The following is a 26,027-nucleotide window of genomic DNA, read 5'->3' as shown; positions in this document are numbered from 1 at the left end:
TGAGAACAGTAAATAAGTTGTTTCTTGTCACCTTGAAAATAAGTCTTGAAACTAAGATTTGAAGCATATTTATCAGATTCCACTATTCCACCAACTTTTAATAGCAGTTTAACACAAATGCCATTTTAAATGCAACAAAACTGATAAAAAACAAATATCCTAAACAGGCTGAGAAAATAAGTCTGTTATCAAAAGCATAGAAGTTACATTAAACTTTGTTTGTACACCAACATCCTATCTGGCTGGTATAACAGTCAGAGTTCTCCAGAGAAATAGAAACTATAGGATATTTGTATTGTGTGAGTGTGTGTGTGTGTGTGTGTGTGTGTGTGTTAAGAGATTTATTTTAATGAATTGACTCACATGATTGTGGGGACTGCAGTCTGAAATCTGTAGGGCAGGCCGGCAGGCTGGAAACTCAGGCAGGATTTCCATGTGATAGTCTTGAGGCAGAATTTCTTCTTTATTGAGAAACCTTACTTAAAGTTAACTAATTGTAGATGTTAATAAATCACATCTGTAAAATATCTTCACAACAATGTCTAGGCTAGCATTTGACCAAACTACTGGGCACCATAGCCTAGACAAGTTTACACATAAAATCACTGCTGATATAGACAATTTGCTTGTAAGATCAGGCATATTTCATGTTTCATTATTTTAAGCCATTGATCCCCAAAGCTATGTATTTATTCAAACAGTTAGAAACAACAACAAAGAGAATGCTAAAAATGTTCCCAATTATTTTGTTGTGTCAAATGGAAACATAAATTACCACTAAATAAAGCCATCATTTCATTAAATAATGGACACAAACTTTAACCTTAAACTTTGGAAATACTCTCAGATTAAAGGCAGTCCTTAGTTGAATAATTCTCTCAATTATCCTTGTTTTTACATGTTTATTGCACAAGTTTTTGACAAGTATTTAGGAACCATTAGTGTACACAGTGTCTTTAGATCTTGCCCAGAACCTAAGCAAAACTTCCAATTGTTAGCACATTCTCTTCATTTAATAGTAACCATGGCATGATTTATAGGAATAGTCACTGACCTAGGAGCTAGCACGATGTGAAACCCATTAGAGCAGGAGTTTCAGCAAGTGTTGCTTAAGGCTGAATGACTGAAATTAATAAACTCCATTGCCTTAGATTTCTCCTGATGAAGAACGATGTCAGTTCCATAGTTTGCTGGGCTTGAGCATAGATAAGATACATAACTATGGCCAGATGAGGGCAAAAATGGAAGGCAGAGCTAGAGGCAAATTATCAAAAATACAGTAGCTTGAAGTGAAAATAGTGAAAGAGCCAGTGATTTCAGGAAACAAAGTGTCAGTTTACTCTCCATCTTTCCAGTGTCTTTCAAAGTTACCTGTTCACCACTAGGATGGATTTTTACATCCACACTTACACATATGCATGTCCAAATTTCTATGGCCATGTCTTTAAAATAGAAGGCCATAGTTTATATTAATTTTCTGGGATTCAAAGCAGCTGAGTAACATCATCTGTAAAACAATTTTATTTTTATTGCAGTACAAACCCACGGATATTTCTTTCATGTTTGGTGCACATCTGTTGAAATCTTGAGGTCTGGCATAAGCATCTTTGGTCTGAGAACACTTGCAACAGACTTGGGTGTCATGTGTGTTCTCAGTACTTGGCTAAACACTTACTAGACTATATGCTAACAGCATCATACAGTGTTAGAACTGGGAGGTGTCCTAGAGATCATTTAGTACAATGGCCTCCTTTTACAGATGCAGAGCCCAAAGACAAAAGACGTGATTCAGCTTAGTTAAGGAGGTTACGCAGGGAGCTGATGGCAAACTTGAGTTTTCTGATCTACAGATTAGATTTCAACCTCATTGTAAGTTTATGTTGTACCTTTTTATTTTTAGGGAATAGTGATACTGACCTTTGAATAAAAACACCGATTGAATGGGGTATCTGACAGCTAACAGGATGAATGTTAATTATTTTTATGAAACATATAAATATGAAATTTATTACTAAAAGTTTGATATTATTTACTATTATAAAAGTGTGGTTAGCCATTTTTTCATTTATTCATCTTATCCACTGTCATTATTTGAATGTCAGACACTGTGGTAAATATTTAGAGTTCAGATTCGACAATTTAAAATATGAGGCAGACTATATTTTAAAAAAAGGCAAAAGTTTCACAGGTGGTGCAATTTAAATGTGTAAATTGGTAGAAACACAAATGAGAATGGTGGCACTTCTTATTTTTTATTTTGGGTTTGAGGAGAGTCAGAAAAGATGATACAGAAGATGAGGCACTCAAACTGAAAATTATGATTAAGAATTTTCTTTTTTGAAAGAGAAAAGATGAGGGCCTTTCAGGCTAAAGGATTCAAAGCAGGTGAATAATATCACAAATAAAGCAATTTGATTTTTATGTAGTGCAAACCCAAGAAAACCAACCAGCTGTTACAGTTCAGGAAATGCAAGTGTTAGTAACAATGGTGATATTAATGATAAGTATAAAGCTAATTGCTAACACTTCTTGATTACTTTTATGTTTTTTTCTCCTTTTTCCATGTAATAACCCTATAATATACCTGCTATATTATCTCTATTTAGTAGGTGTGCCAGTTTGAGTGTATTGTGTCCCCCAAATGCCATTATCTTTGTGGTCTTGTGTGGGGCAGAAGTTTTGGTGCTGGTTGGATTTGCTTGGCGTGTGCCCCACCCAGCTGTCGGTGATGATTTTGATGAGATGTTCCCATGGAGGCGTGGCCCCTCCCATTCAGGGTGGGCCTTGATCAGTGGCACTATATAACTAAGCTGACTCAAAGAGATGAAACGGAGTGCAGCTGGGAGTGATGTTTTGAAGGGGAGCAAGCTTGCTAGAGAGGAGCGTTCTGGGAGAAAGCCGTTTTGAGGCCGGAGCTTTGGAACAGATGCCAGCTGCCTTCCTAGCTAACAGAGGTTTTCCGGACGCCATTGGCCATCCTGCGGTGAAGGTACCCGATTGCTGAGGTGTTACCTTGGACACTTTGTGGCCTTAAGACTGTAACTGTGTAGTGAAATAAACCCCCGTTTTATAAAAGCCTATCCATCTCTGGCATTTTGCATTCTGCAGCATTAGCAAACTAAAACAGTAGGTAAGGAAACTATGACTTTGAGAGATTAAGTAACTTGTCCAAGGACACATGGCCATCAAGTGGTGGAGCCCAGATTCAAACACAATTTTATTTGACTCTAGAGTCTTGTATGCTATTCTGCTTGTTATTTAAAAAAAAGAAAAGTACATAATTTACATAATAAGAATATTAATTTTTGTTAAGTTACAATGCATGAAAATTCTTACAGTATGGAGAATTAAGCCTAAGATTGGATACAGCTCCACCTGACACTACTCCTTTCTATGTTCTCCTGGGTCAAGATAGTTAAACTTAATGATCTTCAGTGTCCTCATATGCCAAATTGTGAAGCATTATTGTAAATATCACTTGAGACAATACACCTATAGTACATAACTGAGTTAGCACATGGTAGGCATTTGACACTTGTTGGTTCCCCCTTGCCAATTCCCAGTCACACCCAAGCTGACAGGTCATGGCATCTTCCTTACGCAAACAATACATGAGTTTAAGAAACTTGTAATTTTCATTCCACTTCCCCGATAGCTAAATCATTCTATTCTTATAAAGGTAATTTTTTAAAAAAATTTCATTTCAAATCTCAGAGTTTGTTTTTTATTTGTTTATTTTAATTTTAGTTTTATATCAGAAATGATGGTTTGGAAAGATTTTTAATGAGGTCCATCATGGTGTTTTCCTCATATGCCATTCAGAACAGTTGCTTTCCAGAGGGAGAGATTTCATTTTGTTAAGGCTTGTCTCTTTGTATGTCTTTCATGCCTGAAACATGTGTATTAAATCTGTGCCTCTGCTATGTGTTAAACATAAAGTCTTTTTAAAGCTGATTCTGCAGAGAATAAAGTTGAAGGGCATCATTTTTTATCTTTACGAGGGAATAAAGTTTTCCCACTAAAAGGAAAATATGTCATTTTAAAAAGGTTGACTAAAATGGCACACATTTAGAAAATAAAAACAAAACAACAACAAAAAACATTTCCCTGTTGTTTAAATTCCATACAGGTCTTCTGTCTGCACTGATAACATTTTCATTTAAATATGAATTAGATAAATATTTACTTATTCACTTTGCACCTTGTTCCTCAATGTTTGAGACTTCATAGATTTTTGGGGGCTGGTGGGGTGGTGGTGCAGCATCATGGCCTTCCTACTTCAAATATCTCCTTTTATTTGTACCTTTGGCAAGTTCATGTTATAAATGGATGCTTCCAACACATTTTCAATGGCTGTTTTTGCAAGAACTTGTATGATAAACATAGCATATTACTCTATAAGTCTTCTTTTTAAGGAGCATGACCCTTTCATAGAACTTTAAAGTTGGGAATATTGGAACAATTTGGGACAAAACTTCATTTTATGGATGTGGAAATCAAGGCCTAGAATTTGCTTTTCTCTATTTATTCAACAAATACCTTTTCAGCTCCTACACTGTGCAAAGCACTGCACTAAGTACTATGAGGAACACAGTATATGACTATGAGGTTTCTACCCCTCAAGGATCTTAGTCTAATGAAGGAATATGTGCAGGTAAGCAATTAACTATAGCACACATGCTAATGAAGTGAGCTTTCACAGCAAAGTCTTCAACAATTCCAAAGCTGAAATTATTATACTACATTGACCTGATTTTCCTGTGAGATGACCATTTCAGTACATAGCACCATAATCCAGCCAGTCATCACTGATGGAAACCTGGACATTAGCCTGGGTTGTGCTCTTTCCTTCAGCCCCCATCTGCCAGTCATCATCCTGCCCAATTTACTTCAGTAGAGTCCTCCCATCTGTATGCTTTTCTTCATCTCAACTGCCATTGCAATAGTTGCAGCACTTCTCATATCTTGTGTGACTATTTCTGTGACCATCCACCTCTTCTACATGTCACTGTGCTTAATCTTCTCGAATCCATTATGCAGACTTCCCTGCTTTGATGTATTTGAAATTTTGGTATAACTATGTCTCTTACCTGTTTAACTTCAATGACTCCCAGTTGCCTATAGGATCATCCTCATTTCTAAATGTGGCAAAGATCTCCAGGATCCAGCCTCCCTTTTTATGTTTTGTGCTAGTTATCAAAAACCCTTTAAGGAACTTTGTCTTTGCTTAGGATATCCCTATACCCCCACCCAGAAGAGTATTCTCTTTCATCTTCACCTGGCTGATTCCTCCACATCCTTCAATACTCCTCTGTTACCTCATCAGGCATCCTTCCATTTTTACCCCACCCATTTCCCTAATGAGAGCACTGCTCATATGAATCCATGCATCACCCTGGATACCTCTATTAAATACTGTACGTATGTCTTTTTCTACCACTACAGTGTTTGCTCTACAAAGGCAGTCCCTAGGTATAATATATCATTGGTCCTTAGAATGGTGCATGGAATATAGTAGATAATAAATACTTATGGAATAGATTGAACTGTTTATTGAACTATAAAAGAAGAATAAGAAAGAAATAAAAGAAGTATAAGAGAGAGTGTTATGGAATAGATTGAACTGTTTATTGAACTATAAAAGAAGAATAAGAAAGAAATAAAAGAAGTATAAGAGAGAGTGCTTCATTGCAACTGAGATCAACAAAGCCGCCATGAAAAAATTAACAATTGAGTTGAGTCCATAATCAGAAAAATAGGAGACAAGAAGTGCAAAATAAAGTTTTTAAACAGCAGAGTTCCTGAGTTGTGATTGCATTGAATAGAACAAAAACGGTCCAATAGGGTATGTCATGAATGATTGATGAGGAAATAAATATGGGAGTAGACTATGTGGGGCCTTGAGCATCATGAGCAAGAGTTTCTTCTTAATTCAATACCAATGAAAATAGAGTAAAAGTTTTAGAGTGAAGAAGGGACATGATTAGAACTCAATTTTAAGCCTCTTGAGGATGGTATTTTTGTTTCTTGTTTACCATTTTATTCTCATCCGTGTGAAAGATGACTTACATAGAAGTAAGAATTCATTATACATTTTAATAAACAAATAAATGTAAGTTTTAGAATACCACTGCTCATAGAACTTTTTGCAGTGATGGAAATGTACATTCTGTGCTGTCCATTACAATAGCTGTGAGACATGTGGCTATTGAATACTTAAAATTGACAAACTGAGGAACTGAATTTGTAATGCTGTTTAATTTTAATTAATTTAAATTTAAATAGCCACATATAGCTAGTGGCTACCACATTGGACAACACATTGTTTGCAAGTTCTTTCTAGCAATGTCCTAACAGGGAACAGGTGAAACACTCAAATTAGGGTAGAGCTGTTCTTGTCGATATTTTCCTGGCGTTTTGTTTACTAATGAAGAGTCAGTGAAATCAATAAAAAGAATTAGTCAGCAACGAAGAGAAGTTTTCTCTGTGCAGTGCTGGATGTATGCATGTATGTCATGTTTTCTGTGTCTTCCTCTCTTGCATCCACTGTAAGTTGTTCCTCTTCCATTATCAGGACTGGCCTGAGATAATTGTGGCTCCCGTTAAAATTTCCTATGAGAAGCATCCTCTTTTCTAAGCACTTGGGATGTAGGCAAGTTCTGGCTGTTATCTATGGTTGTGTTTTACTATCCTGCCCTTTCTGCCCCTCACCTCAGCACAGGACATTCACCTTTAGTCTTAGTTCATTGCTTGGTGATTTGCTAAGGCTTTGAAAACAGGAAGAATGAGGGCTTTTAAGCTGGACAAGGCTATTTCTCCTTTCTTTATTTATTTTTATGCCATACAAAGGAATAGAGGCAGAAAATGGCTTGACTGAAGCCAAATAAATCTGGATAAATAGAGCAAGGACCCAATTAAAAAGTGATGAAAAAGAAGAAAGGTGGAGGTGGAGGAGAGAAAGGGAAGGAAGAAGGGAGAATTTTATACTTCCTTTATAGAGGCTGTTTATTATTATTACCTAGAGAACAAAATATCTTTGACCCAATGAAACATTTTAAACTAAGGTTAAGCTCTGAGTAAACATTAGGAAAACTTCTTTAATCCTTATTGACTCTCTTCATGCTGTCACCTGCTATCATCCTTTATTAAAGTTCTGTATGCCACTGCTGCTACTCTGAGAATGCTGATATCTTTTAGTTGTTCTGGTGAATCATACCACAGAAACTATTGCGCTTTTACAGCCAACACAACGGGAGTCTTCCATATTATTCCTGATGCGTGTATGTGTGTGTGTGTGTTTACATCTCTCTGTCTGTCCCATTCCTGCCCCCTTTTGCTTTCATAAGAAAAGTAGAAAGAGACACAACCAAGAGCTGACACCATGTGAAACTGGAGAATAAGAGTTAGGGTTCTTTAGGTAAAATTAGACACTTTTTTATAGCCCACAGTGTGACTGTTTATGGTGTAAACTTACATAGCCCTGAATTGACATTTCACAATTCTACACTGCTGGCATGGAGAATGCTGGGTAGGGCTGTGAGGGTAGCCACAACTGTCATCTGGGTAATTGTCATCATTGCTCCTATTGCTCTGACATCCAGAATTTTATTTTTCTCATTGAAATTGCCTAACCTCTCTCTCTCCTGTCTTTGCTTTCCCTCTTCTCTGCTTTTACTTCATTAGGCAAAATCTCCGTTTTGTATGCATTCTGTATTCACTCTCAAAATTGAGATGTGGTAAAGAGCTTCATGATTCTCTAATGTGCCTCTGTTTAGGAGACATCTAGAAATATGTGGGACCAAGTTTTGGCTGTCACATTGACCAGGGTTGGTATTGGCATTTATTAGACAGGGGTTCTAGGGATGCTAAACATTGTGTAGTGAATAGGATAATCTCAAATTATGGTGATCTATCCTACCTCAATATCAGTAACAATGCTGCTGAGAAACTCTCAGTGTGGCTGAGATTTACGTGGGTACCAGCAATCTCAGCTAATATAGGACTGTTGCTGTGCCTTGAAAACTAAATCTTAAAATCATAATAGGTCCCTAATAAATAAAATCTGTTCTGTTTTGAATCAGGTTGTTCATTTATAAACTAGTCAACTCTATTCAGTAAGTCCTATGTTAGTCACTGTAGGTCAGGAATAGAAGAAATTTTAATGTATATTTGCCAACAGTAAGACGCTAACAGTATAGTAAGGGTGATGAAGACATGCACAGAAACAAAATTAACACATTGGGAAATACTTAAAATGCTACTGGAACAAGGAGAGGTGAGTTGGGGAAACCTTTTTGTAAGCCTTGAGAAACAGGTAAGATTTCAACAGAGGAAAGTTTTGGGATATGTTTGTTGAAGTTAAAAGGTACATGATATATAAGAACTTGGAGAAGAGATAGAAAACTATAAGAAAATAGTCTCGTGTTACTGTAAAAGTAGCACTTGAAGAGATGTGGCAGGGGATAAGACTAGAAAAGTAGGATAGGACAGAATATATGGATGGTATTGAACTTCTTGAATTTCTTAAGGAGGCTTTCCACTGTATGGGTTTATTTATGCATGAGTTTTAGTCATTAGGAACAGGGTCTGACACTCCCACCTAGTACTCGACACTTTGTCTCAGTATTCTTCTTCAAGAATGTTGCTGTAAATTCCCCTAGTAATCGGTGACTTAAACTTGTCTTCCTGATTTTCAAGGTCTCTTCTCAAGAGTCCTTTTCAGTTTATTAATTTAAATAGCAGCGATTTCCTAGAGAATCACATAATGATTTTTTTCAATCTCTTTTTATAATAGATATCACAGAAAAAATAGATGATTAGATTCAATTCATTGTCTTTCACAAAAGTAATATGTAGAAAATACCAGCCAAGGTGACTCTATGTGGCTTAATAACCTAACAATTTAGGTAAAGGATATATCTCTAGTCTCCTATAACAGAGAGAACTGCTCATGGAACGAAAAGGTGTTGCACAAATTATCTTAAAGAACCAAAAACAGCATCTAGTTCTTACTTGAAACAATTTTTTCTTGGAATAGTGTCAGCTAAAACTGTGGTCAACTTTTGCAAATTATATGAATTTACACTGCATGTTTTATTTAGTATTTAGCAAAACTCCAATATGGCTCTGCATAACTTACACAATACACTATAAAAATGACTTCAGAAACTCCCACAGGAGTTGACAAATTGGGCATCTAATGCTTTCAAGCTAATTGCATGCTTAGTGGGTAAAGAGTTGACTTGTTAAGAATGAAGATCAGAGCTAGATGGAGATAATGCGCTGCTAACTGCCACATGGAATACCACCCAGCCTGTATCAAAAATATTATAGAAGCTTAAAGAAGAAAATAATGTGAACTTTAATCACCATTCTACTTAGTCTTAAGTGAAGTGATCATGAATCATATGCAATATCATGGTAGTTTTGAAACCTATTCTTGAATTTTCAAGCTTTTATTTTCAGGAAATTTAGAAAGCGAATTGCCAAGAGATGAAGAAATAATTTGATACCATTGCTTATGTCACTTTTTTTCTTCCTTGCAGACTGGAAAAAAGGAAAGGAGTAATACTCTGAATGTTGCAATAGACAACATGTGCAAGAAGACAAGAGACCTTCGTAGACAGGTGAGGGAAGAAAGAGACATGGAGACAGAAATGCATTTGGTGAAACAAACCTTTTATTTGAAGCTGGAATACTAATTTCTTATTTTTGATCTGTTTAAATTAGTTTAGAACACAAAATAAGAAGAGTAAATATAAACTTTCCACATTTACATACCCCAACAGGTTTTGTAGCAAAGTAGAAGAAAGTGTGTGGGCCTTAATATCAGGCAGAATTGCATTCAGACCCTATCTCTGCCTTCATCAGCTGTGTGATCTTGGGCATCAGTTTCATCTCTCTGAGCCTCAGGTTATTGTTTTGTTCTTTTTAATCTATAACATGGATTTAATAATATACAATAGGGCAGTGAGGATTAAATGAATGGCTATCAGTGCCTGGTACATAGTGGGTTTTTAGAGTGTTGGTAAACTGATTCTATTACAGTAAAGACTGAGTTTATCATCCAAATGCTTACAGAAAACAGCTAGTAATTCAGAGACCTTACTGATTTCCCCTTCCAATTCTTTTTGGGATGCTTCAAAACTCAGTCCCTGTTATATCTGAGGCTACTTTTTAAATTTAGGTTATCAGGACCATCAGTTTACAGAGAATTTTATTAAACTTAGAAGTCCATTATGATGTCACAAATTATATTTTTTCCAGAAATATGGAGGCTTAGCCATTTACGAAGGTCATTGCTTTCCATTCTGTTCCACTATTTAATAACTGGAGTTCTTTCTCATGTACAACTTTAACTTGGTCATCATTAATTCATAAAAGAGAGGCAAAAAGCTTTTGAACCCTAAACTTTTAATGTAATCTATTATTACAATTTAATAGAAAGATTTAGTAAAATGGACTGAGCAATCTTTTAATTCAGAAGTAGTTTTGGAAATTTTATAAATAGGTATCCCCAGTCAATTAATATTAGCTACATAAAAACATATTTTTCAGACTGAGAAAATTTCTCAACTTCATGGCTTTTATGTGAATTCTACCATCAGCATATAGAATCATGGAATGTAAGAGTTGGAAGGGACTTGGTACAATCCATCTTTCAACGCAGATGAGAAAGTAGGCCAGTGTAGTCGACTCAGAACCGAAACTGAGACTCAAGGACTCAAGGCCATTCTCCACTCCATTGCACGCCTTCTACTCTTTGATCTTCTTCAGAATTTCTTCCCCATCTGCAACTCCCAGCACTTGGAGGAGATATTCCCATGAGTTATTAACAATTGTATCTTTCATTCCTGTTTTATATCCCTACATTATCTTCAACATAATTATGCATAAAGAGCTAATCTATATTTATACCTCCAGAGCTTTTGGCATCTTTATTTTTTTAAGGAAACATCAAGAAAAAGCAGTCCCTTGTGTGTGGGGTTGCCAGATTTAGCAAATAAAAATGCAGGATGCCCAGTTAAATTTGAATTTCAGATAAACAACAAATAATTTTCAGTATGAGTATGTCCCAAGTATTGCATTGGACATAGTTGTATTAAAAAATAGGTTTTTTTAAATCTGAAATCAAATTTAACCAGGGATCCTGTATTTTATCTGGCAATCCTATTTATGTGTTTCTATCTCACTACTACTGGTGAGAAATTTAAGGGGCATTGCAAATACCTTTCTTCATAGTAAGGGGAGGTTTCTACCTTGTAGGAAATTGCTGTGTTCTGAAGCTATGCAAATTCTATGTTGCGTCAGAGGTCAACACCTCCATTGCTATGGTTTTCTATTGATGCTAAAAAAAATCACTACAAATAACTGCAACCATTTTATTATGACTCTTAATTCCATGGGTTGGCTGGGGGTTGACTGGGGATTGGCAGGTCCTTTTTGGTTTTCATTTGTGGCCTCCCATGCATTGGCATCAGATGGCTACTCAGCTGGGGCCTCAGTACCCCTCCATGTTTCCTCTCCAGGTGGTATCTAATCTATTAGGGCTACTCCATGAGGCTTCTCTCTTTCCAGCAGGGTTAGCCTAGATTTTTCACATGACAGTTCTGGGCTCCAAGAAAGGGGATGTGGAAGCTGTCAGGTCTTCTTAATGCCTGAGCTCCGAAGTCACAGAATGTTGTTTTCTCCACATTCTATTGGTCAAAATGGTCACAAGCTCTGCATCAGGTCACAGGAAGCAGTGGAAGCTCTCTCCTCTTGTAGGAGATGTGGCATGGGCATACAGGAAGAAGTGGAATTCTTTGGTGCCACCTTTGAATACTCCCATAGTCTTCAATGTCAGTGATATTAATAGCTGTGATTCTTTCTAATTATCCTCACTTGCCCTCCCCAGGACTTCATTTTCCATCCTGGTGTTCATACTTTTGGCAGTATTAAAAGCTAGCTAAAACAGCAACATGAGTCATCTCCACCTCTTATTCTTTGCAAAGTTTATCCAACCATTTGTTTTAAGCATCTTACACACTTTCACACAGAGGAAGGTGAAAGCCCTATTCTTAAAATATTTTTCTTGGAATACTTAATGTTTATTTCTTGCCTATAACTGGTTTTGTTTGATTGTTTGCTGGCCTTTGTTTTTAAGTAAAAATTAAGCAAAGCCCACCTTTCTGCCCATTTTTGCCTTTTCCTTTTCTTACCCATGGCTTTTCCATCAGTCACACAGAAACATGTTCATTTTGGTTCAGAAAATGATTGCATTTCTTCCATGATGAAGGAGAGAGGTTGCTTAGAATATATGGTAAGCATGAATTATACATTTTGGGGCATTAAGATGGAATGCCATGGTAGATGACTTAGTGCTTATTTATTTAACTGTTTTTGAGTCTGTGACTTTCTTACCCATTTAGTTTATTGAGAAACAAAGATAGAAGTCCTTGGCATGCATTCCAGTTTTTCTGTGATTTGATCTCAACTTCATTCTCATTATTTTTAATGTTCCTTCTCCTTTGGCTCTCCTTCTCAGTTTCTCCACCTCACCATATCAACACATTATCCTATTGATATCCTATAACTGAAGAGTCTATTTATTATTCACTAAATTTTCCATCACTTCACTCCAAAGGCACACATTTATCTTTGTATATATTGTTCGTGCTGCTTGATGTTCTCACTTCCCATCTGTCCATACAATGACTGAGGAAGTTCAAGGCCAGTACAAATTCTATGTCTTCCATGAAATGTTTGTCATTTTCTCCACCCGAAATTAATCTTTTTCTTCCAGGAGCATTTATAGCATGTGTAGTTCTATATAGCACTTATCATATTCTGCTTGCATTATGCTTTTCCTTTTTAACTTATTTGCTTCTTACAGGATTTAAAACCCTTATAATGGTAATAGTGACATCTCTCATTTAGTAAATGCTTTCCAAAGCCTTCTAACAAGTTTAGTTCTTACATTTTTATTTTTATTTTACTTTTTTTTTTTAGAGAAGTTGTGGGTTTACAGAACAAGCATGCAGAAAATACAGGATTCTCATATACCACCTGTTTTGGTTTGGTAAAGCTGCTGAAATGCAATATTCCAGAAATGAACTGACTTTTAACAAGGAGGATTTATTTGCTTACAAGTTTACAGTTCTAAGGCTGTAAAAATGTCCAGTTCAAGGCATCAAAATAGGATAATTCCTTCTCTGAAGGCCAGCTACCAGACAGCTTGGGCTCCTCTATCCCATAGGAAGGCACATCCAATGCCTGCTGGTCCTCCTCTCTCAGGTTTTGTTGCTTCCAGCTTCTGACTTCAGTGGCTTCCCCTCTCAGCCTCTCTGGGGCTTTTTCTGTCAGCTCCCTTCTCTCTTTTATCATCTTATAAAGGAATCCAGTAAGAAGATTAGACTTACTTTGGATGAGGTGGGTCACATCTCAACTGAAATAACCTAATCTAAAGGTCCCATCCACAATAGGTCTACACCCACAGAAATGGATTATAAGAACATGATCTTTTCTAGGGTACAAAACAGCTTCAAATCATCACACCACCCTATTATTAACACATTGCATTGGTGTGGTACATTTGTTACAATTGATGAAAGCACATTTTTATAATTGTGCTGACTATAGTCCATGGTTTAACTTATAGTTCATTGTACAATGTGAGGTTCCTTCCTTTTTTAAAAAAGTGATTTTGTTACCATGTATACAACCTAACAGTTCCCCTTTAACCACATTCAGAAATATATTTCAGTGCTGTTAATTACATTCAGAACATTGTGCTACCTTCACCACCATCCATTACCAAACATTTCCATCATTCCAAATAGGAACCCTACACATTTTAAGCCTTAACTTTCCATACCCTATCCCCACCCCATTCCCTGGTACTGTATATTCTAGATTCTAACTCTGTGAGTTTGCTTATTCTATCAGTGAAGTCATATAATATTTGTCATTTTGGTCTGGTTTCATTTACTCAAAGTGATGACTTCAAGGTTCATCTATACTGTCGCATGAATCAGAACTTCCCTCCATTTTACTACTGAATACTATTCCACTATATGTATATAACACATTTTGTTTATACATTCATCAGTTGATGGACATTTGGCAATTGTGAATAATACTACTATTAACGTTGTACAAATATTTGTTCGAGGCACTGATGTCAGTTATTTTGGGTATATACCTAATAGTGGGATTCCTGGGTCATATGGTAATTCTGTATTTAATTTTCTGAGGAATAGCCAACTGTCTTCCACAGTGGCTGCACAGTTTTACATTGCCGTCAGCAATGAATGAGTGTTCCTATTTCTCTATATGCTCTCCAACACTAATAATTTTCCATGTTTTAAAAATAGTAGCCCATCTAGTGGTTGTGTAATGGTATCTCATTGTGGTTTTGATTTGCATTTACCTGATGGCTAATGAAGTAGGACATCTTTTCATATGCTTCTGGCCCTTGTATATCTTCTTTGGAGAAATGTCTATTCAAGTCTTTTGCCCATTTTTAAATTGGTTTGTGTCTTTTTGTTGTTAAGTTGAAGGATGTCTTTCTATATTCTGGATATTAAACCTTTATTGGATATGTGGTTACCAAATATTTTCTTCCATTATGTGTTTTGTCATTTATTTTCATGACAAAGTCCTTTGAGATGCAAACATTTTTAGTTTTGATGAGGTCTCATTTACCTATTTTTTCTTTTGCTGCTTGTGCTTTGGATGTAAATTCTAGGAAACTATTGTCTAACTTAAGGTCCTGAAGATGCTTCCCTACATTTTCTTTTTGGTGTTTGATAGTTCTGGCTTTTATATTTAAGTCTTTGATCCATTTTGAGTTGATTTTTGTATTTGGTGGGATGTCAGGGTCCTCTTTCTTTCTTTTACAAATGGAAATTCAGTTTTTCCAGCACCATTTGTTGAAAAGACTATTCTTTCCCAATTAAGTGTCCTTTTCCCCTTATCAAAAACCAGTTGGCTAAAAATGTGAGGGTTGATTTCTGAGCTCCCAATTCTAGTCCACTAGTCTGTATGTCTGTCCTTGTGCCTGTACCATGCTGTTTTGATGACTGTGGCTTTGTAACAAGATTTAAAATCAGTAAATGTAAGTCATCCAACTTTGTTCTTTTTCAGGATGCCTTGGGCTATTCAGGGCCTTCACCCTTGCGTATATATTTGATTATTAGCTATTCCATTTCTGCAAAGAAGGTTGTTGGAATTTTGATTGGAATTGCATCGTATCTATAAATTGCTTTGGGCAGTATTAACATCTTTACTATGGTTAATTTTCCAGTCCATGAACGTGGAATGCCCTTCCATTTATTTAGGTGTTCTTTGTTTTCTTTTAACAATGTTTTGTATTTTCCATGTGAAAATCCTTTTCATTCTTGGTTAGATTTATTCCTATATATTTGATTCTTTTTGTTGTTATTGTAAATGGAATTTTTTTTCCTGATTTCTTCTCCTTATTGTTCATTGATTGTGTATAGAGAAACAACTGCTTTTTTGCTGTTGATCTTGTACACTGCCACTTTGCTGAATTCATTTATTAGCTCTAGGAGCTTTGTTGTGTATTTTCCAGGATTTTCTGTATATAGGATCATGTCATCTACAAATAAGGAAGGTTTTATTTCCACCTTTCCAATTTGAGTGCCTTTTATTTCTTTTTTTCTTGCCTTGTTAATTACTCTGGAAAGGACTTCAGTACAATGTAGAATAACATTGGTGATAGTGGGCATCCTTGTCTTGTTCCCGATCTTAAAGGGAAAGCTTTCAGTCTTTCACCTTTAAGTGGATGTTACCTGTGGGTTTTTCATATATGCCATTTATCATGTTGAAAAAGTTTCCCTCTATTCCTCACATTCTAAGTGTTTTCATGAAGATGGTGTGCTGGATTTTGTTAAATTCCTTTTCTGCATGAACTTAGGTGATCATGAGTCTACTCCCCCCACCTTCATTCTGATAATGTGATGTATTACATTAACTGATTGTCTTATGTTAAACCATCCATGTATACCATGGATAAATCCCACTTGATCATGGTGTATAATTCTTTTATTGTGTGTTACATTTTGTTTGTTAATATTTTTTAGAGGAGTTTTGCATTTATATTCATAAGAGATATTGTTCTGTAATTTTCTTGTGGCATCTTCGTCTGGCTTTGGTATGAATGTGATGTTGCCTCGTAGAATGGATTAGGGAGTATTCCCTTCTATTCAATTTTTGGAAGAGTTTGAGAAGAATTGGAGTTAGTTCTCCTTGGAATAATTGGTAAAACTCCCCTGTGAAGCCATCTGTTCATGGGCTTTTCTTTAATGGCAGGTTTTTGGATACTGATTCAATCTCTTTAATAGTAATTGGCTTGTTGATATCTTCTATTTCTTCTGGAGTCAGTGCAGGCAGTTTGTGTGTTTCTAGGAATTTGCCCATTTTGTTTATGTTATGTAATATATTGGCATACAGTAATTCATAATACCCTCTTAAAGTTTGTTTTATTTCGGTGGGGTCAGTGGTAATGTTCCCCTTTTCATTTCTTGTTTTCATTATTTGTATCCTGTCTTTTTTTTTCTTTGTCAGTCTAGCGAAAGGTTTGTGAATTTTATTGATCTTTTCAAAGTACCAACTTTTGATTTTGTTGATTCTCTCGTTTTTTGTTTGTTTTGTTTTGTTTTCTATTTCATTTATCTCATCTCTAATTTTTGTTATTTTCCTTTTTCTGCTCTGTTTTTGTTCAGTTTACTCCTCTTTTTCTTGTTATTCCTGTTTTGATAATAGGTCTTTGATTTTAAATCTTTCTTCCTTTTTTAATGTAAGCATTTAAAGCTATGAATTTTCTCCTAACACTGACTTTGCTGCATCCCATATGCTTTGGTATGTTGCATTTTCATTTTCATTCCCCTTGAGATATTTCTTAATTTCCCTCATAATTTCTTCTATAAACAGTTGGTTGTTGAAGAATATGTTGTTTAATTTCCATATATTTGTGAATTTTCCATTTCTCCTTCTGTTATTGATTTCTAGCTTCATTCTGTGGTGGTTGGAGAATATACATTGTATGATTGCAATATTTTTGAATGTATTGAGACTTGTTTTTTGACCTAAGATACGGTCTATCCTGAAGAATTATCCATGTGTACTTGAGAAGAATGTGTTATTCTGTTGTTGGTGGGTTATGTGTTCTATTTATATCTGTTAGATCCAGTTGGTTTAGAGCATCGTTCAAGTCTTATATTTCCTTATTGCTATTCTGACTAGATCTATGCTTTATTGAAAGTGATGTATTAAAGTGTCCTACTCTTAATGTAGAATCATCATTTTTTTGCTTCAAATCTATAATTATTTGCTTCATTCATTTTGGGGCTCTGCTGATGGGTGCATGTATATTTATTATTGTTATATCTTCTTATTGAGTTGATCCCTTTATCTGTATATAATTCCTTTCTTTGTCCCTTGTAACAGTTTTTGACTTCAAGTCTGTTTTATTTGATATAAGTATAGCTCCCCTAAATCTCTTTTGTTTGCTACTTGCATGATAATTTTTTTCCATCCTTTCACTTTCAACCTCCTTGTGTCTTTGAATTTAAGGTGAGTCGCTTGTAGACAGCACGTAGTTGACTCATGCTTTTTTATCCATTCTGCCAGTCTCTGACTTTTGATTGGGAAGTTTAATCCATTTATGTTTAAACACACTACTGATAATGCAGTAATGCAGTACTTTCTTTTGCCATTTTTCAATTTAGGCTCAATAGATCTTATATCTTTTTTGTCCCTCAATTCTTCCATATTGCCTGCTATTTATATTCATTTGATTTTTTGTTTTGTACCATATTGAGTGTCTTCTCTTTTCTATCTCAGTATATTTTTCATATATTTTCCTTGTGGTTACCATGAGGTTAAAAATGAACTTCGTACATATATACCAATCGTATTTAGTTTAATACCAACTTAACTTCAATAGTATACAATACACTTTTCCTGTACCTCTCCATTCTCCCACCTGTTTTTGTATTTGGTACCACTTATGTCTTTGTACATTGTATGTCCAAAACCATAGATTCATCATTAACTTTTATGAATTTGCATTTTAGCACCTGTAGGAATTAAGAAGTGGAATTATATACCAAATAATACAGTGCAATAGTAGTGGCATTTATAATTACCCAAATTGTTACCTTTGCCAGAGGTCTTTATTTCCTTATGCCACTTTGAACCACTGTCTAATGTCTTTTCCTCTCGTTCTTAAGGACTCCCTTTAGCATTGCTAGTAGGGTAGGTTAGTGATGATGGACTCCCTCAGGTTTTGTTTATTTTAGAATGCTTAATCTCTCTCTCATTTTTGAAAGGAAGTCTTGCCATATATATCATTCTTGATTAGCAGTTGTTTTATTTCAGCACTTTAAGTATTTCAACCCACTGTGTTCTTGCCTCCATGGTTCCTGATGAGAAATCAGCACTCAATCTGGTACATAACACGTTGCTTTTCTTTTGCAGCTTTCAGAACTTTCTCCTTGTCCTTTGCATTCAAAAGTGTGATCAGTACATGATGGGGTGTATTTTTCTTCATGTTTCTCCTCTTTGGTGTTCACTAGTCTTCCTGGATATGCATATTCACATCTTTTGCTAAGTTTGGGAAGTTGTTACATTATTTATTTGCATATTCCTTCTGCCTTTTCTCTCTTCTCCTTCTGGGACTCCCATAATGCATATTTTAATATGCTTGATGGTGTCCCAGAGTTCTCGTAGGCTCTTTTTGCTTCTTATAGCTCTTTTTACTTTCTGCTACTCAGCCTCACTCTTTTCATTTGTTCTGTCTTCAAGTTCACTGATTCATTCTTCTTCCAGCTCCAATCTGTGAATTTCATTTATTGTGGTCTTCAACTGCAGTAGTTCTGTTTGGTTCCTTTTAAAAATTTATCTCTTTACCAAGATTATCATATTTCTCAATAATTATTTTCCTGGTATCCTTTAGTTGTTTCTTTGTATTTTCCTTCATCCCCTTGAGCATTGATTAAGATCTTTTTTTTTTAAAGGCTCTGTTTGGTATGTCCATATTTTGGTCTTCTTCATTGGTGTTTTCTGGATTTTTATTCCCTTACTTTGGATGGGCCCACATTTCTTGTATCTTTGTTTGTCTTCCACTCTTTTGTTACTCATTGTATATTGTAATATTCTAAAACGTTAACCCTGGGATTTATTCCCTGAGATGTCTGCTTCTTGATTTTGTAAGCAGATGATTATAAGGCAGATATTTTCTTGAGCTTCAGCCCACCTGTCAGGAAGGTCTGCACAAGGTGAATGAAGAGTGCATGTCTTTCTTGTCTTTTCTGGGCCTTTGTATTGCCCTGGGGTTTGCTTTGTTTTAGAGTTCCTCTGTTTATAGGAGTTTGAATGCCCCCTTTATTTCCCAGTGGATAGATCTCCCTCTTTCATGTGTTTAAAGCAGGCAAGCCTTTGCCCCATGCTGCCTGCCTCTATTGTTTCTTACACTCTTTAGTTGTCTCAACCTTCTTTCACCGGGAGGGCTAATTATGGGAGGGGGGTGGCACACCAGAGAGGAGTTACCTGTCAGTATTTCCCACCTGAAACAGGACTAGGGGGCACATGAAGAGGATGCAGATTGACTCCAACTGCTTGTGGAGGGGCAGGAAGGTCACCAGGATCTTAGTTCCCCTAAGCTGAGCTTTCTTGACATGCCCAGAAAATGTGCTCCTTGAACTTGTCCCCTGCAGCCTTGAAGAAGCACAGCATCTTTGTCTCCTCTGCTATGGCCTTTGTTCAAGGCATGTTGGAACAATGGCATCACCCAGAGCCAGGCCTCTAGAGATCTGAAGTTACCTAATCAAAAGCCATGATCAGTGATCAGCTATGTTTACCCCTAGTCTTGGGGCAAAAGGTTTTTATGTCCCTTTCTGTCACCAGCAAGCTACTCAGGGGTTGGATCCCACAGTGGCCTGCCGCAAGTGTGGGGTTGGGCACTGGTAACTGCCACATGGAGAGAGCAATTTACTGGACTTTACCATAATTTACCAGCAGCCTCTTTCTTCTGCTCTTCCCTGGATGCCGTACAGTGTTCTGCTGGTCTCTAAAATTTCAAAATTGTTTTATACAGTTGCTGCCAGTTTAATAGTTGTTCTGGTAGAAGCACTGAATTCTGGTGCTTCTACGCCACCATCTTCCCATAATCCTCCCTTTTGTTTTTAATTTTTATCCCTGTAACAAGAAATAATGTCATAGTACTATTATCTCAATTTTTCAGGTGAATCAATTTAACAAACATCACCGAACTAACTGAAAGAGCCAAGGTTTGAACTCAGACCCATCTGACCCCAATCCATGTTTTTAAGCACCATACCAGGGAAAAACACCTGTTTACCTTCAGAACTCCCTTTGCTTAGCACACTGATTTAATCATCATGAATATTTTTCTGTTCTTTTTAAATTGTTTTAAATGCTTTTTTAAAAAGTCAGTTTTTTTTTTTATTTTAGCCTTCTTTCCTACTATTTATTTCAGAACTGCATAACTATTAGAATTTTCAATAAATAGGAAACTTTTTGGATCTCCTTTACGCCATTAAAAAATAACACAATTGAGTATATTCCATTTCTATTATACTGTGCTGTATGAATCATACATTTGATTTTACTAAATGCAGGATAAAATTTTTATTTGCCTATATTGAGAAAAAAGCCTAAGTTGTATTTCATAAATATCAAAGTAAAAACTTGAAGTATGTCACATAAAATAGGATTCTGGTGAACAAACAAATAAAACAAACAATTAATCCTCCATTGCTGAGTTGCTGAATCATTATTTCTATCTCTTCTCCATATTGGCAGTAACAATGCCACACAGAAAAATGTGTACTATCATATTTCCTCCTCATCAAATAATATTAAGAATCCACAATGTACAAGTCCCACTAAATTGACATGGTAGATATATGCTGAATTAATTATTAGTCAGTTAAGTTCCTATTATCAAATGAGGAAGCCAATGAAACAAAAAAAAAGGCTTTGAAAATCATAGCTTAAAATCACGACTTAAAATTAAAATGGCATTAATATTTCTACTTCCCAAGGTATTTTATTATTTTTTTTGTTTTGGTAAAACAATTTTTTTTCTTTCTATTCCTCTCCCTCTCACAATTCTTGCTTTCTATTCACCATCCCGCACCCCCTGTCTTTTTTTTCTGATATTTTATCACATAGGGCTTTCACTTTGGGGCTTCAATTGTAGAGAAATATAGTATTTTATCTGATATCCCAAGCTACTTGTACCTGGGGGAAATAGAAAAATTGATGTCTTCAAGCCTTTTATTTAACTCTAATGAGAAAAGACAGAAAGTACCTCTGTTTTGTTTTGAGCCTGGCATCTTTCATGTCTGGCAACAAACACAACAAACAGGTACTTATTGAAAACACACACTTCTAACTTCTATTTGTCCTCCACTGACTTCAGATCTTAGTGCTATGCTTTCTAAGGTTGTCCTATTTCTGCATAGCATATTGGAAAAAATAGGATGAGGCTATTTAAGTATCCTGGTAGGAATAGATAATTCTGAAACTTTTAAGTGATTAAAAAAAAAACCTACAAATATGTCAGAACATATAAAGCAAATTGTTTAGCATTGCATTTTAGGCCTTCCGTATTTTGTCTCTATTCTAGTCCTATCTCACAATAATTCCTCTCTCACAGCATAATATGGTGGAAATAAGCCTATTGGTGTGCAAAGCAGAAGGAGTGGGTGAAAGCAGAATATAAGCAGCAATGGATAGTTTCTGTAAGATGTCAAAGTATGTTTTTTGGTGCCTGACCAAACAGACAAAGTGCCTATTTTAGATTGGATTCCCCTGCAAGCAGAGACTGAGACCAGGACTTCAGCACAGGTAGTTTATTTGTGAGGTGATTCTAGGAAGCAGGGGTAAGGGACCATGAAAAGTGGGGCATGGAAGGAGGGAAGGATATGCTATTGGGGTTGCTGCTACAGGAGCTTAAGTACATCTGAGAAGTGATAGAATGCCTCCTAGAATTGTCTCACAGATGGAGGCCGGAAATTTTATCCACAGATTCCCATCTCTGTTGGTCCACTGATAGAAGGGTGCTAACCAATGGTGTAAACACTCTAGAACTTCCAGGCTATTTGTGCTTGGGCGGTGTTTGTTCCTGGCTGAGACTCTCACACAGACTTGGAACAGGCCCTGAGACAGAATAACAAGGAGAAGCATGGAGTGCATACAATAGAGGTAGGGTGCCCTCAGAGGATATTGAACTGTTCACCACAGCAACAGCTGAAATGGGAGATAGTTCCAGATGTTCAGACATAAGTCATCAAAAGCCTTTGCTGTCGGTCATCATAGCTAGAATACTGATGTAAGGATCAGAAATCATCAAGGCAGATAGGGATTGGATGAGAAGTTTCTGGTTTGACAGAATTAATTATGCTGTTTGTTGTTTGTATGGGCTGAGATGCATTTCAAAGGGAATGATCTTTTCCTGTCTGAAACGTGCTTTCTCTTGAAGGCATCGCTTGTATGTAATACAAGTCACTGATTTCTGGCTATTTGTTTAACGCTTCCTTACTTTTTAATTGTTTTGTGTTATGCTGTTTGGGGTGTGTGTGTGTTTGTTTGTGTTTTACCTGAAATGCTTCCCCCAACCCCATTGTACTTATTGAGATCCTATTTTGATTTTCACTCTACCATTATTTTCTAGTCACACTAGATGGCTTGTCTTGTCTTGAGGATGCCCTGTATTTTCTGTTTGTGATAGTCTCTATTCCTGGAATGCCATGATTCCCAATTTCCAGCTCCTACTCTTTACATCCTGTTAATCTTTTCATGTGCCACCTTCATACAGAAGCCTTCTTAACCATAGCAGTCAGAGTTAATTGCTTACTTGTTGGCACCTCTTTTAAGATACTCTGCCAACTCTGCACATCCCTCACCCCCTGATAGTGACTGTGTCTTCCTCATCCTTGCATCTCCTAGACTGCCTAGAATGGAAACTTGCTCAGATAGGAAGCTCAAAATACTTTTAAATTAAAGGAATATACAATTGCAAAAAGAAGATTCAGTTTTCTTTTTGCAATTCTTATAATGTGGGGCATTATATTATATTAGGTAATTTCAGCTCATTTCCCAGCAGAATTTTGAAAGCATTGGCACAAAATGTATTTAAAAGCTCATTTTCATCTTTCTGTCCTAAGTGAACATAACATCAAACATATGTGGTACACCTCTCCTCTTTTACTATTTTATGTAAAAGCAACATGCTTTAGGAAAAAAGAAAATTTCATTCCTAATTTGATTTAAATGTTTTAAATAATTTAATCAGTAATTTATTTATTTATTTGCTAATTAATAGTAAATCAATTGTACCTCATGCCACTCCTTTAACACCTGTGTGTGAAATGAAGGATTGAATAAATGGAGGGGAAAATACAGTAAAAAACATGGAAGAATAAAGAAAAAATGGGAGAAAATACTATTGAAATGAAGGGGGAAAGACTCAAAAGGTGGAACCTCAGAGGGGAGAAGGACTGACCATAGCAAATATATCCAGTGCTGGAGGAAGACTGCTTATAATCGTTCAAGTATATACAAAAATTAACAGCACAACAAGGGAATAGTTATTATTTATCTCCTTAGATTCTTGTTTTTGTGATAAATCAAAATTTATTTTTTGAAAAGCCCAAGAAGACAATCTGATTTTCTGGAGATAGTTGTAGATGAAAACTTTTATCAAAGTATTTTATATGAAAAACAATCCCTCTTCAAGCCTATGTCTCAGTGTAGCTAATACCAAGTCTTGCTTCATATCACAGTACAGTTACTAGAAACAGGTGTTTATATTCACTCTTTCCACCTGCTCCTCTCCTAGTCACTCTTCAAACCACTGAAATTGCCCTCAGTTGCCGTCAGTGAACTCCAAATCCAACAGTCTTAGTTCTTTTTTTTTTTTTTTACCTCTCTTTGAAATTTGAGTATGAATTATATTCCTTTCTTAAAATGCCTTTGACCACAGTCTCTTGGTTTTTCTCTATTACAATATATGATGGCTCTCCCTCTCCCACTAGGTTTTAAGGGACCATGAATTTCCATCCTGACATTTTTCGAAATACCTTGTTCTCGGTGGGAGGCTGAGGAAAAAGTGTTCAGAAATATTTGTTGAATTGAATGAAGTAAAATTCATGCAAAACAAGATTCAACAAACCCATGATGTGTACAGTCTAATTCTGCTGGTAGAATACATTTATTTGGAGAACACTGACACAGAAATGTATTTGAAAGTTTGTCTTTTTGTCATTTGCTTTCTTTGTTTCTTGGCTGATATCACAGTCTCTTTGTAGGTCCTTCTCTTCCATGTGTCTTGACTCTCATAAATGGTAGTGTTTCCCAGATTGCATTCTTGGACCTTTCCTCACTATGCTTGTGAGGAAATATATGTGATCTCACCCACATATATTGCTTGAATTACCACCACCCCCACCCTCACCCCCCACATGCTGGCTTTCAATAACATATCTCTAGTCCAGATCTCCTCTCAGTCCTCCTTTTACATGTCCCTGTTAGAAATGAAAGAAGACATGATAGAGGGGAAAGATGGTCATTGAAAACTCTTCCCCCTTGGGGTTAGTTCCTCTGCTTTTCTCCTACTTATCTGAAACTCACACACACTGCTGTTCTCAGCTCATGTCTTAACTCCTGACCTCTTGCATTACTTCCCTAGTCTGTTCTTTATGGACATCAAGCACTGTTCATTCAATAATTTTGCATTTAATGAATGCTGATTTGCTCCATTTGAAAATGCTAATATATCTGTATAATCGAAGTGCTCTCTTTTTTATTCAAGCACTTTACCTAGTATTTGTCTTTATCAATAAATAAGACCATGTCTCATAAACCTCTTTATTTCCCACACACAGTTCAGTGCTTGACTCAAGACAGATGGGCAATAACTTCTTGATGAATGAACAAGTGAATAACTACACAAATGAACATATATTATGTCTTTCTATATAGTGTGACTAGAATCTGAAGGTCTTCCCCTGCCTTCTAACCCCTGAGCTCTGTTCACTCTGCACCATGTCATAGTAAGTGCTCAATAGATATTGATTAGTTGCCATTAAGGATTTGCCTTTCTGCATGATAAGCAGAAACCTTTCTTGGGGATTTTCGTACAGCCTTTGTGAAATTGTTGGGGTAGAAGAATTTCAGGACTCTAATGAACATGCTCTACCGTCTTGGGCAGAGGAGTTATTCTTCCGGAAATCTCCATTATTATATATTTATTATTCTATAATTATTTTAGAAAGATAGGACTTTTTTTCACTCATAGTTACATCACCAACCCTTCTGAAAATGCATTACTAATTCTCACATAATCCAAAACTAGGCTGTCTATTGGTTTAAAAATTATTCTGAAATATGATTTTCACAAAAGACAAATTGCAGCTTTCTGGTCTGATAGCTATTTGTCTCTTCATTTTATTGTATAGAGGTCATTCATAGTCATTCACATTGTTAATGAAACATTTCAGGACATTGTGATCCTTAAGGGATCAATATTATATAAATACAATGCACTAATTTTCCAATGCAGTTTTAAGCCTCAGAAAATATCTACTGAGTAATTACCTGATTTTCATTTATAAGCTTACATGTAATCTAATTTAAAAAGAACTAATTGTAACAGAATGTTATGTTTGTTTAATAATTTGAGGTGAGAGGGCAAGAACAATTAATGCAAATGGAGAAATTGGACATCAAATTCATTTATTATTCTCCTTGCTCTATTAATCTGTTATCAACTGGCATAATCGGTGCTCTAACTTGGTTTAATTACCATGAAGTCTGCAATTTAGCTAATCAAAATTTATCATCAGTTCTTCCAACAAGGTAGAAAACATTTTGTAATTTCATAATTATGAAAATACATCATGTACAATATTATTTGTACACATGTATGAACATTATAATAGTGTGATTTCTTTGAGGAAAAAATGCAATATTATAATTTATAATCTGTCCTCTGG

General features: G+C 35.9%; 1 protein-coding gene across 4 annotated transcripts in view; it reads left to right on the top strand.

Moving 5' to 3' along the window:
- CTNNA3 (catenin alpha 3) overlaps window positions 1-26,027 on the top strand; it is a 1,946,492-nt gene that overhangs the window by 986,841 nt on the left and 933,624 nt on the right. For all 4 annotated transcript variants that reach the window (XM_037805370.1, XM_037805369.1, XM_037805372.1 and 1 more), the window contains one exon: window positions 9,546-9,626. In XM_037805370.1, coding sequence (XP_037661298.1) covers window positions 9,546-9,626 — 81 coding nt within the window. The remainder of the gene's footprint in view (window positions 1-9,545; window positions 9,627-26,027) is intronic.

This window comes from Choloepus didactylus, chromosome 15, assembly GCF_015220235.1.
Source record: "Choloepus didactylus isolate mChoDid1 chromosome 15, mChoDid1.pri, whole genome shotgun sequence".
Classification (NCBI taxonomy): domain Eukaryota; kingdom Metazoa; phylum Chordata; class Mammalia; order Pilosa; family Megalonychidae; genus Choloepus; species Choloepus didactylus.
The sequence above is the reverse complement of the archived record's forward strand: the minus strand, read 5'-3'. Positions and strand labels throughout refer to the sequence as shown.